This window comes from Hevea brasiliensis, chromosome 6 (assembly GCF_030052815.1).
Source record: "Hevea brasiliensis isolate MT/VB/25A 57/8 chromosome 6, ASM3005281v1, whole genome shotgun sequence".
NCBI classification, from domain to species: domain Eukaryota; kingdom Viridiplantae; phylum Streptophyta; class Magnoliopsida; order Malpighiales; family Euphorbiaceae; genus Hevea; species Hevea brasiliensis.
In genome coordinates this window covers 63,761,109-63,775,018 of record NC_079498.1, presented here as the reverse complement: position 1 = coordinate 63,775,018, position 13,910 = coordinate 63,761,109, and the positions used below count along the sequence as shown (strand labels likewise).

General features: G+C 34.6%; 1 protein-coding gene across 1 annotated transcript; it reads right to left on the bottom strand.

Moving 5' to 3' along the window:
* Positions 1-1,362: 1,362 nt before the first annotated feature.
* On the bottom strand, positions 1,363-2,130 carry LOC110664189 (uncharacterized). Its single transcript, XM_021823761.2, has one exon. The coding sequence runs from the start codon at positions 2,128-2,130 to the stop codon at positions 1,363-1,365; it is 768 nt and encodes a 255-aa protein (XP_021679453.2).
* Between the last annotated feature and the right edge of the window lie 11,780 nt (positions 2,131-13,910).

The following is a 13,910-nucleotide window of genomic DNA, read 5'->3' as shown; positions in this document are numbered from 1 at the left end:
AATCATAGCCCTCAATGGTGTAGATAAAGTCCTATTCACTACTTTAATTTGTCCGTCCGTTTGAGGTTGACAAGTAGTGGAGAATAAAAGCTTAGTTCCCAACTTTTCCCAAAGCACCTTCCAAAAGTGACTTAAAAATTTTACATCCCTATCACTCACAATGGTTCTAGGAATGCCATGTAAGCGCACCACTTCCCTAAAGAATAGGTTAGCTACATAAGTGGCATTATCACATTTCCTATAAGGTATAAAGTGTGCCATCTTAGAGAACCTATCTACCACAATAAAAATAGAGTCATGCCTCTTTTGTGACCTAGGCAAACCCAACACAAAGTCCATGGAAATATCAACCTAAGGTGCCTTAGGAACGGGTAGGGGTGAGTATAGGCCATTCGGCATCACCCTTGATTTAGCCTTCTTACATGTCTCACACCTTGCACACTCTCTTTCAACATCTCTCCTCATGTATCGCCAAAAGAAGTGCTCCCTAAGGATGTCTAATGTCTTTGCAATATCAAAATGACCCATCAACCCACCTCTATGTGATTCAATAATAAGCAAGTCCCTAATTGAACTCTTAGGCACACACAACTTATTTTCTCTAAATAAATACCCATCATGCCTAAAGAATTTATGGAATGCACCATGTTCACATGCAAGATATACTTGGCTGAAATCATCATCATGTTCATACAATCCCTTTAACTACTCAAAACCAAGTAATTTAGAATAAAGAGTGTTAAGAAGGTTATACCTCCTTGAAAGTGCATCAGCCACTATGTTTTCCTTTCCTTGCTTGTATTGGACGACATAGGGAAGAAACACCACTTTATCCATGCAAAAAGAACACTTCTTAACATTTGCAAACAACTTTTCTTGTCTCAAAACATCAAAAACAGCCTTAAGATGTTGCAAATGCTCATCCATGCTCCTACTATATACAAGTATGTCATCAAAATATACAACAATGAATTTTCCTAAATAAGCCCTCAAAACATGGTTCATCAATCTCATAAATGTGCTTGGGGCATTGGTAAGCCCAAATGGCATAACCAGCCACTCATATAAACCATGCTTTGCCATGAAAGCAGTTTTCCACTCATCACCCAATTTCATCCTAATTTGGTGGTAACCACTTTTCAAGTAAATCTTAGAAAACACAATACTACCATGTAGCTCATCAAGCATATCGCCTAACCTAGGAATAGGATGATGACATTTTACCATTATTTTATTGATTGCACGACAGTCCATACACATCTCGTGTGTCCCATCCTTCTTTGGCACTAAAAGCACTGGTACTGCACATGGGCTCATACTCTCCCTCACGTGACCCTTGGCTAGGAGCTCCTCCACTTACCTCTACAATTCCTTGGTCTCTTCTGGATTACTCCTATAAGCAGGGCGATTGGGAATTGTAGCTCTAGGAATGAAGTCAATCTGATGCTCAATCCCCCTAATTGGTGGAAGTCCAGGAGGTATCTCATCAAGGAATACATCTTCATATTCCTGTAAAAGAGACACAGCAGCATTAGAAAGAGAAGGGTCAAGGTCAGTAAGAGTCAAGCATGACTCAGAATACATAAATAAAAACATGGGTTTCCCTAAAAACAAACTCTCTCTCACTTCCCTCCCCCTTGCATACAAACTCACTTTTCTCTCCTTGCTCTCCTTTTGCACCAAACATGGTCCCTCCTTCTTGGACTCTTTCCTCTCATTTTTCCCTTCATTCTCTCCTCTCCTTTTCTCTCCACTAGGTTCAGCCACTCCTTTATTTTCACTCGCACTTTTCTTTGCTCCACTAATGGACTTTTGGATGTTGATTTGGTCTTGATGGACTTGAGATGGGGTCAATCGGAGTAGCTTGACCTTTCTGCCATCCTTGATAAATGAGATGGTGTTGCTTTGGCCTTCATGTGTAGCATCCATATCAAACAGCCACGGCCTCCCAAGCAACAAGTGAGTGGCTTGCATGGGGATAACATCATAATATAACTCATCTTTGTACTTCCCTATGGAGAATGGTACCACCACTTGCTTAGTGACTTTCACCTTTGCATAATTGTTTAGCATTTGCAACCCATATGGCTTGGGGTGCTTAAGTGTGGGCAGCCCCAATTTCTCCACCATAAGCTCACTAGCCACATTGCAATAACTCCCACTATTTATGATCACACATGGTCATAGGCCTCATACTCATCCCAATCCTCTTCATCTGGATCATACTCCCAATCTAGTTCAGCTTGCTCCACTCTCTCATTTTCTCTCCTACCTCTCCCATTTCCACCCAAGTTTAATCTCTCAATGCCTTCCTCATGTCTCTCCTCATTCTGGCTTCTCTCTTCACTACCTTTTCTGTCCCTACTTCTTTCCTCTCTATCCCTCACCAACTCGGCTGTAAGTCTTTCCAAGGTATCTTGTACATTGGTCATTCTTTCAAATCTACTTGCTACAGCCCTTCTGTATATGGTTTCACTCCTATTTCCCTGAACTTCAGTATACATGTCTAACTCATAACCTCCACCATCCCTGGCCCTATTAATCTTTTCTAATTCCCTTATTTGAGACATTTTGTTACTGTAATTCAATTCTGGTTAGTCTTAAATGGCTCACCCTCTCAAGTGTTTAGGCACTCAGAATTAGGCTTTTACCCTCTTTTGATGATGTGTCCCACATCAGTTCTACAGGGAGGTCTTGGGTGTTATATATATATATGGGTTTGCAAACCTCCCCTTGAGAGCTAGCTTTTGAGGTGGAGTTAGGTAGGTTCATATCATTTGGTATCAGAGCCTCACTCTGTATGAGTCGGTGGGCCATCTTCGGGAGAGGTCAGGGTGAACGAGTCATGACCCCAGTTGCTTGACGAGGACATTCAGTCTAAAGGGGTCGGGAATGATGAGTCCCACATCAGTTCTGCAGGGAGGTCTTAGGTGTTATATATATATGGGTGGAGTTAGGCAGGTTCATATCAATTAGATTCAATTTTGAATATGTGATATTTAGAATTAAATATATGTTCATGTGATGAATGTATGGATATTGGTATGAAGGGTAATCATGGACTTTAAGAGACCAATGTGATTATGTTCCTATTTATTCCTATGGACATGTAATAATTATTTTAATTTTATAAGGGCTTATCATAAGTTGTTGTGATAAATTTCTTAGGTTGTAATTTATTTATTTAAGCTTGCATGCTCAATTTCATTGTATTTTTACCTTGGTATTCCAAGGATAAATGTTGTAATTGGCTTGGTGGATTTACAAGAAGAAATGGAGCTTAATATATTGATGGAGATGAGTGGGAGCACAACCCTTCAAGAGTTGAAGACTTGTGAACAAGCTGCAAATAAATGGATGTAACTTAGGATGCCCTGAATTCAATCCTTGTGACTGGGGTTGAATTCCCATAGAATCATGCCTTTTACATTTCCATTGTATAAATATATGTGAGTGATATGTATGTTCATGATGTATATGAGATATGAATGAAAATGGTTAATGTACAAAGTGAGATCGAATATTAATTAAGTCAGCCAAGAAAATCTTCCAACAAAATGATTAAGTTGGTAATGGTATAATTTTGAAAATTACATCATAGCCCTTCACTAAGGCAATTACTTTGAGAAATTTTAAGCACTTGCATTGTTGGCTATGGTTATATAGGAATGATGCATTTTGGTTTAAGAGATTTTCTTGAAATAATTATTAAGCATGAGATGTTGTAAGTATATTAATACTTTGGCGGCTAAGAATAGATGTACCTGAGGCCATTGAGGTTCAAATTTGTATACTTGCTGACTTAGTGGGCTTAACTTAACTAATACAAGATAAATCAAGAATGGATGTACCTAAGGTTTTAAGCATTAGGTGCCAAATAATTAATTGAACCTCACATGTGATGTGATGAGTAAAGAGTTACTCATTTATAAATTATTATGATTCCAAGAATAGATGTACCTGAGGATGAAAAACAATTTATAAGAATTCAATCATCTACTAGAAATCCACCCCAACTTGGATTTCTGTTTCCTATTTTGGAAGTGTAAGATTCGCCAAATTAATGGGAGGACCAATTTAACCATAATCATTTTAATTAATAAATACAATATGCTAATTTAAATCTTGTTATTTTCTGCAGCATTAATATGATAAAATGAGCACTCAACCACAACCATCCAATGTCTTAATGGGCATACTTGACTATAATAGGCTTACTAGTCCAAACTTCTCTGATTGGTTAAGAAATCTAAAGCTTGTTCTGAATTTAGAATGTATTGGATATATTCTGGATTCAAGGGTTCCTTGTCCCTTACTTGCAGGGGCTTCACAAAAAGAACAAGAAACTTTATATAGATGGAAAAAACATGATATGAGGGCTAGATGCTATATGCTAGCTTCCATGACAAATGAATTGCAGAAGTAGCATGAGAAAATGCAAAGTGCATTAGACATCCTCGCTCACCTGTAAGAGTTGTATGGTGAGCATAGCAGACATGTAAGATATGAGATATCTAAATAACTATTTAGAATGAGAATGATTGAGGGACAGAATGTGGGAGACCATGTCCATAAGATGATCCAACTTATTGAATAGCAGAAGGATCTTGATTTTTCCATGGACTTCTAGTTACAAACAGATTTGATCCTTCAGTCCCTGCCTAAATCATTTGGATCTTTTATAACTAATTTTCATATGACTAAACAGAAGTGCACTTTAGCTGGGTTGTTGAACCTGTTAGTGATAGCCCAAAAGAACATGCCAAGTAATAAAGGAAAGGAGGTTACTTTAATTGCCTCATCTTCTTCTATTGGAAAGTCTAAGAAGAAGAAAGGTAACAAGAAAAAGAAATCTTCAATTCTAAGTTCATCTGAAAAAATAACCAAATAGAAGAAGAAGAAATCTGAAGCTGTTTCAAGCAAGGAAAAATGTTTCCATTGTTAAAAAGAAGGGCACTGGAAAAAGAACTGCCCTAATTATTTAGAGTCTGTGAAGAACAAGAAGGATAAGCCTTTGAAAGGTATGTCAATTTCTTGTTTTTTAGATTCTGGTAATACTCATATATCATCTACAGCTTGGGTTTTAGATACTGGTGCAAATTCTCACATATGTTTTAATATGCAGGAAATAGCAAGCAGTGAATGCTTGGAGGCACAAGATGTTACACTCCACATTGGCAATGGAGCAACAATTGCAGCTTTAGCCATAGTGTAACGCCCTTACCGTCGATAGTCCGTATGTTCTACTGTTCCAATGGCTAATGTCTGTTCGGACAGTCAGAATGCCGGGAACTACACTTAAACGATTGTAAGGAGACATAAAATGATGAAATAAATGATAAAAAAATATAAAAAAAATTAAGAAAAAAACAAAAGAAATGAAATGTCACTAGGTTAAACGAGCCAGAACCGTAGCGATGGGTGACCGCATCAGAAAGTTACGGGAAGGCAATTGCCGACCCTAGGATCGCGGGAAACCCTGAGAAAATATTTTTGGGACTTAATTAAAGGTCTAATAAGGTATAATTGATATTAGAAATATCAAATAAAATTTAGTAAGTCAGTACAAATGAAAATAAAAATTGGAAAAAGTTAAATCGGTATTACTGAAAAAGTTGAAATACAACATGAATAGGGGCATTTTGGTCATTTGACACCTAGAGTTGACTTTTGACCTAAATTTCCATGAAAAATAAGTGGTATTAAATTTTGAAAATGCCATGAAAATAAGAAAATTTACATATAATGTAAATAGTGAAAAATTAGGGCATAATTGCAATTAGGGGAAGATTTGAATTATTTAAATGTTAAGTATGGTTAGTGGAGCACTAAGTGTCACTATATAATCATATGTGGACAAAGTGGACAGCCATTTAATCACTTTCATCTTCTCCATTCTTCTTGCCGAATTGAAAATTCTCCCAAGCTTCCTCCATGGCCGTCCATGACCAAGCTCCATTCCTCCATGATCCAAGGTTTGATCCTTATACCTTCTTTCACTAAATCTTGTCTACATACCTTGGGCAGCTTATAGGGAACAAAAAGGAAGAGTTTTGGTGAAGTTTGATCAAGCTCGAAAAATGGTTAGTGCTAGTTTTCCCTTCCTCACTTAATTAAACTTTGTATTAATCTTGAGATGAGTTGAATGGTTAAGAAATTTGAAGAATTGGTTGGGTATTTGGTGAATGCAAATTCAGTAGCCATGGAAGAATTTAGAGTTTGATTTATTCATGTGTAAAAGAGGTGTTTTGTGATGTTAATTAAGGTATTACATAAGTTAGAAAGATTATTTCATGTGTATGTTTAATGTTGATGTTTTGAGGTAGGATTTGAGTAATTGTGGAAGACCTGGGACAAGTGGTAAATTCTAGTAACTTTGATGAGCTTAGAAGGTTGATAATTTTATGAAATTACTTGGTGAATTATGGTATTGATGAAGTTACATGCAAGTTTCAATTCACTCCTTTCATGCCATAAGTTTTGCAACTCCCTTTGCAAGAACTTGTACCCACATCACAAGGAAGCTTTTGATAGTAATTTGAAGAGGTAGAAGTGAAGGTTTTAACAAGCTCAACTAAAGGTAAGTGCTTAAATCCTTTACTTGCTTCATTAAAAGTGGAATTAACGTGGATATGAGTTGAATTGTGTAAGAAAATTTAGAGAAATGATGGGTTATGAGAAAAGTGTAATTCGGCAGCCTTCAATTCCATGGGATTATGATTTGTTCTTTCATGAATATGGTGATTAGAGAGGTTGATTAGAGTGCTTATATGTTCTAGAACTTAATTGTCAAGTGTATGCTTGAAATGGATACTTTAAGGTAGGGTTGTGAATTGAATATGGAAGTTTGAAGTATATGTACAATTGGACAGCCTTGATGTACTTATTAGAGCATTAATTTTCTGTATATCAATGTTGATTAATGAGTTAATGAATGTGTATTATTGATGTTGATCAATTGAATTAGGAATTTGAGTTGGTGATTTGAGATTTGTATAATTTGTTGGACAATTGACCTAATTGAATTGAGTGAATGTGTAATTGCTGGACATTTAATCAAATTGAGTTGTTATTGGATATTTGACCAAATTGAAATGTGATTGATGTTAATTAGAAGTACCATGAATGTAAATTATAGTTGGGAGAAGGAGGAATGAAAAAATTGGAAGTGCAAAATTTTCTGTGCAGGTTGAGTTTGTTGAAAATAGTGTGTAAATTGAGCCAAAACTGACCTTGTGTGATCCCAATTGGTATGAGGCCAATTGGAGATAAAACTAAACCTAAATTGGACTAACTTTCATGTAGAAACCTTACCAAAAATTTGTCCAGAAAGTGACTTAAAAAAAGACCTAATTCGGATTGGCAATGTGAAACCCAGAATTTGACCATATGAACAGTATTCACGTAAATGGCCATAACTCACTGTAGACAGGTCCAAATGACCTGAAATTTATACCATTGGAAAGCTTAGACATACGGCTACAACTTTTGTGAAGTTCACAAAACCAGAAATGCCATTAACCAAGTCAAATTGCTTGCCCAAGTTGGGGTACCGAAACTGTCCAGAACCAATGCAACCCAGAATTGCCAAATAAAGGCCACTTGACCAGTTTTGGTAAAGAGACCATAACTTGGTCCATAGAACTCCAAATGCCCTGAAACTAGTGCCAAAATTTCAATAAGATATAGACTTACAAAATTGGTATTTGGACGAAAGCCAAAAACCAAGAGAAATAAGTCAATTAGCTTGATCAATTTGATGTACAAAAATTTGAAAAATGCATAAGCGACTAAGGAATCTAGAATATTCTTTTTAGCATATCTCCCACTAGAAATCTTCAATTGAAATGAGCCATAGCAATCTGGAAAGCTAAGAAATAGACCTTCAACTTTGTTTTAGACATCTTCCTCAACTTATAAATGTATGAAGCCTAAATTTAGGGTCAAATCTACTGACCTAAATAGATATCATGTTAGTATAGGACATTTAAGTCTAGGCACATAATGTGGATATAATAAATTCTACAAGACTTGAAAAATTGCAACTAGAAATTTTGAGTGACCATAAGACATAGGACAACAAATTCTATGAAGAACACTAGATCTAAATGTTGCTATAACCTATCCAAATAAATTGGTCAAAGTATGTTACCCAAACTGCCTAGTTAAGGTCCAGAATTTGCAACTGAACCAGTTATGGTTATTTAACCATAACTTAAGTTATATAAATCCAAATGACATGATTCAAAAAGGAAAATAAAAACAAGACATAGAGGAACAACTTCCATTAAGGAAGTGTGGCCAAACAGTAGCCATAAATTGCTCAACTTGATATGCAAAGACAAGACATTAAAGCTGAACCTAAAGAAAGGTTCTAGAAATAAATTATTGACTTATCCCTAATAAGTCATTACATGCTAAATTACATGAAATAGATATGTGGGACACACTTTTCCCACTTTCCCACTACAAGGTGACATGAAATCAGTTGATACATAAAATGTAAATATGTATAGTACATGACATAAAATAATGAGAGTGATAAATACATAAGTTATATGAATATGTACTTAGGACTTATATTCCCATTATAATGAAATGAAAATGGTATAAAGCATAGAAAGTACATGAAGTGAATAACAATATGTTATGAAGCCTTAATAGTATATAGTATGAAATAATAAAACTATAAGTGCTTAATAATACTAATTTGCCCAAAGTGTACCTAGACTTATATATATAGTTGGATTGATTGGTATACCAATTAGGGACTACAGATAGCAGTACTGCCCACATGAATAATCATTGATTGACAAAATATGTCTAATATGATTTTTAACTGCTGGCCTTGTGCCTAACAGACAGAGTTGTATATAGGCTATTGTATGCCTGCTCATTGGCCTTGTGCCTAACATGACAGATGACATGACATATGCCCTTGTGCATAACTTTATTCCTGGCTTTACAAGTCTGACAGCTGGCCTCGTGCCTGACAAATGTATACAGGGTAGACATATGGCTGTCTAACTCGTATACTCCCATATATCCAACATTATAGTTTGTTATAGGTTACTTAGGCACAAATATACAGATATGAATTGAATTATACAGATATGAAATTAAATATATAGATATGACATGAAATACACCGATATGACATAAAATACACTGATATAATTCCAAAAACTCTAACATGAGTTTAAAAAGACAGAGAATGAAATAAAAACACAAAAAAGATACTGCTAAATAATTTATTTCCAAAGTGCAGTAAAATATGCAAATGACCTAGAATTGCAAAAGTTTACACATAATTATTATTTATAATTATTTAGTTGAATTTCTTTAAGATTATGCACCACTAAGCAATTTGCTTAGCACATTGGATTTTCCATCGCGTAGGTTCTGGAGACCAGGCATAGCAGCCGCCACAATAGTACTCTGATTTTAGTTGTCCAGATTTGCTATAGTCCAAAGTCCAGAGTCACCTCATCAGTTATAATATTTTGGTAGGGCCCATGTATAGACTAGTATTTTAGTTCATGTAATTATAGCTGATGATGTAATAAATTGTATTAATATTTTTGAGACCGTAAAAAAATAAGCTTATGAACTTGTGTATAATTTTCATATGAATGAATGAATGAAAAATATTATTTTCTTGAAATTGAATGAACAGATATGATATGATATGTTATATGACTAGATAAATAGAACAAATACAGATATGATATTATTTTTAACAAGTAACTATTGAAACCCACCAGATGCCAATAAAACAGAGGAGGCTCTGCCCGGGTTTCCAAATAAATAATTTGTGATAAAAAAAATATTATCACATGTTTTCTATAAATTTTAAAAATTAACAATAGACACGACAGGATAAGGTAAGGTTGTAACACCCCTTACTCGGTATATAGTGTAGCCGAGCAAAGTGTGCTACATTTGGTGCCGGAGCACCCTATTCTGTCTTGTCATGTACAATATTAATTCATTTATATTATATTATGTGTAAAATTTTTTTTTTATCCCATTCTATCACATCATTTCTCATGTTAATTGTTCATGTACCATATCATAACATTACTCATAAAATTTTCAAATAAAATAAACCTGCATTTTATTCATATAATATTACTCACAATAATATACAATTTTATATACAATCCAAAATATAGTTGCACATCTCAATCTGATTTATTACATACAATAACCAAAATACAAAATCTAACTATACATAAGCCCTACCAAAAAGAAGTGGTGAGGTGACAATCTACACTGTAGTAGATCTGCTCAAGTCCTGTCTAGGCTCTACTGCTGCTGCTGCTGTGGCTCTCCTGTACCTACGCGTGGTAAGAATCAACGCGCTAATTATAATGCTTAGTGGTGCATATATTGAAATAAAAATAAATAAATAACTGAAATAATTATTCTACGTGTATTCTTATAAGGAAATATAAAATTTTATGAATTTTCTAGGTCTTTTACAATTTTATAGAATTTTGGACAAAATAAATTAATCGGAGTCTTTTTATCATGTATCTTATGTTTAATTCAATGAAATTCACCTTAACAATCTTCTCCTGTTTTTATTTCAATTAAAGATTTCTACTCATTTATGTGCCCAAGTAACCTACGACAGACTATAAAGACTGAATACACGGGAGTATACAAGTTAGACAGCCGTATGTTTATCAAGTATACAATGGTCATATCAGGCACAAGGCCAGCGGGTAGTCATAAGCCAGTAATAATAAAAATTGGCACTATGGCCATCGGGCAGGCATAACGCCAGTAGAACAATCATCTTAGACATATGTTGTCAGTCAATGATTATCCCTATGGGCAGTACTGCAATATGTAGTCCCTAATTGGTATACCAATCGATCCAAGCTATATAAATGAGTCTAGGTGTACTTTGGGTAGAATAATATTATTAAGTATTTATAATTTTATTAATTCATGTTATTTTTATGCTTAACAATTTATTCTAATTCATTTTATCTCATATGCCTAATTGTTTTATGGACTTTTCTTTAGGTCCATATTTGGTGCACTGTTTTTACATAGCAGATTGACTAGGATGTGGCTACTGTTTGGCCACACTCCCTTCATAGAATTTGTTTCTCTATGTCCTATAGTCACTCAGAAATTTTTATTAAAATTTTTCAAGTTTTGTAGAATTAATTATGGCCAAATCACTGGCCTGGACTCATGTACCATGTTCTACCAGGACTCATGTTTAGATCAGAAAATTTGACTCCCATTTTAGGGTTCTTATGTTCATAATTTGAGGACCAAGTCTAAAAAAAAGTTGGAGCCCTATTTCTTAGGGTTCCAGATCTGCATGGCCCAACCTAATTGGAGTTTTCTAGTAGGAGATATAGTTAAATGTGTGTTCTGAGGTCAAATGGTTCTTTTGAAAATTTCCAGAATTTATATGTTAACTTAACCTAGTCAATTGACGTAGTTCCCTAGGTTTCTGGGTTTTGGTTAAAAGATCAATATTGTATATCTATGTCTTATAAAACTTTTTCCATTTGGTTCATTGCATTTGGATTTTTATAGACCAAGTTATGGCCATTTTGCCAAAACTGGTCGGGTGAGCTTTAGTCCAGAAAATTCTGGGTAGAATGGTGCAGGTTAGTTTGGTGTCCTAAATTGAGTCAACAATTTCATTTGGTTAGAAGCATTTCTAGGCTTGGTGTTCTCAATGAAAGTTGTAGTCCTCGGTCTAATCTTTCCACTGGTTAAAATTCAGGTCATTTAGACTTGTCTAGAAGAAGTTATGGCCAAATGAACAATATCATTTGGTCAATTTTCTGGGTTCAAGGTCTGGACATCTGAATTGGGACAGTAAATTGGTCAACTTATGGACAGAATTTGGGCATAGTTTCTTCATGAAAAATGGGGCATTTTTTCCTAGGTTTCATCTCCAATTAGCCTTACACCAATTAGAGCAACACAACTCCAGTTATAACTCAAACAATGCACTGGACTCAAAGGTCCAATTTTCCTGCATAAAAATCAACACTCCCAAACTCAATTCTCCCAACTCCACAAACTTCATTTAACATATATAGCACTTCTAATGGTCATTAAATCATCTCAACATCATCCATTTCAAGACACACATCAATTTCCTAAAAGTTAGATAAAAAACCCTAACTCACAATTCTTCAATTCATGTAAACACATACCAATCAATTTGTTCATCATAATTACTCATCAAAATCACTAATAAACACAAATAATTTCCTCAAAACCATCAAACCACAACTCATATAATGGCTGCTGAAATTTAGTAATTTCCTATCCCTATAAATTTCTTTTAATTTTATATTAATCTAACTTAATTTAGCAAGCTTGTCATGCTTAGAAAAGAAATAGAAATAAATTAGTGCACTAACCTCTTTGAGATCAATTTAAGCTCTCCAAAACTTCAATATGTCTTCTCTTTGTTACTACCAATAGTTTTCCCAAGACTAGAAATGAATTTTTTGTGAAGGGAGTATGAAGATTTATGGAGGAAATTAAGAGAAATAGAGCTTGGAAAAAAAGAAGAAGCTATGGAGCTTTCTTTAGGGAATGGTTTGGCCAACTCTAGAAAATGGAAGAAGATGAGTGATTTTTGGTTTTTTTTTTTTTTATCTCATTTTAACCTTTTTATGAATGCTTGTTGAATAGTGATTGGCTAACAAATTTTTATTACATCATGCTTACATGTGCATGATGTCATAATCCTAATTAAATTTCATTTTCTTTTCTTTTCTTTTCCACTTAATTTCAATTTAATTTGTAGCAATATTTATTCATATTTTAGAACATAATAATTATTTATTTAACTGGACAAGTTGGCCAAAAATAATCTCTAAAGACGAAATGACCAAAATGCCCTCCGTTTGGCTTAACAGACTAAAATTGTCTGTACCGATTGAAAAATTTTTCTAAACATTTTCTTGGCATTCTAATGCCATAGAAACCTCAATGACTCTTCTCTGGAGTCCCAAAAATTATTTCATGAAGGGTCTGGGGTCGGTAAATGTCTTTACCGATACTTCCCCGTGCAGTCACCCATCGCTAGGGCACCGGCTCATTTAACTTGATTGTATTTTATTTCTAAAATTTTTCCTTAATTTTTCTTACACTTATTTGAGTTATTTATGACTCCTCACTATAGTCTAAATATTTTTCCAGACGTTCTAGCTATCTAGACTAACACTGGTCACCGGAACAGTAGAATGTACGGAATTGCTACAGTGAGGGTGTTACAAAGGTGCGCCGGCACCAAATGTGACACGCTTTACTCGGCTACACTGTAGACGGGTGAGGGGTGTTACACATAGAGTCTAAATCTTTGTATCTAAATGGACATGTTTTGTATTTTGATCATGTATTATATGTACCTGATGCTTTTAAAAATATCATTTATATATATAGTTTGACTAGAAATGGATATAAATTTTGGTTCATAGATGATGTTTGTAATATTTATTTTGGAAATAAAATTGTTGGCATAGGTAATTTATATGATGGCCTTTATTATTTGGATAATAATAATGAATGCCAAACCAGTGCAAGCAATCAAATTGAATTTAATGCCATTATTGAAACCAAATCAAGTTTAAAACATCTTTGGCACTTAAGATTAGGTCATGTTACAGAAGATAGGATTGCAAAATTAGAGAAAATGGAGATTTTGTCTTCATTGGGTTCTGAACCTGCTCCAATTTATGAATCCTGCCTTCAAGGAAAAATGACTAGATCTCTTTTTGTTGGATAAGGATTAAGAGCTGAAGATATTTTGGAGCTGGTACATAGTGATGTATGCGGCCTATTTAAAGAAATGACAAAAGAAGGCTATCACTACTGCATCACCTTTATCGATGATAAATCAAGGTATGGGTATTTGT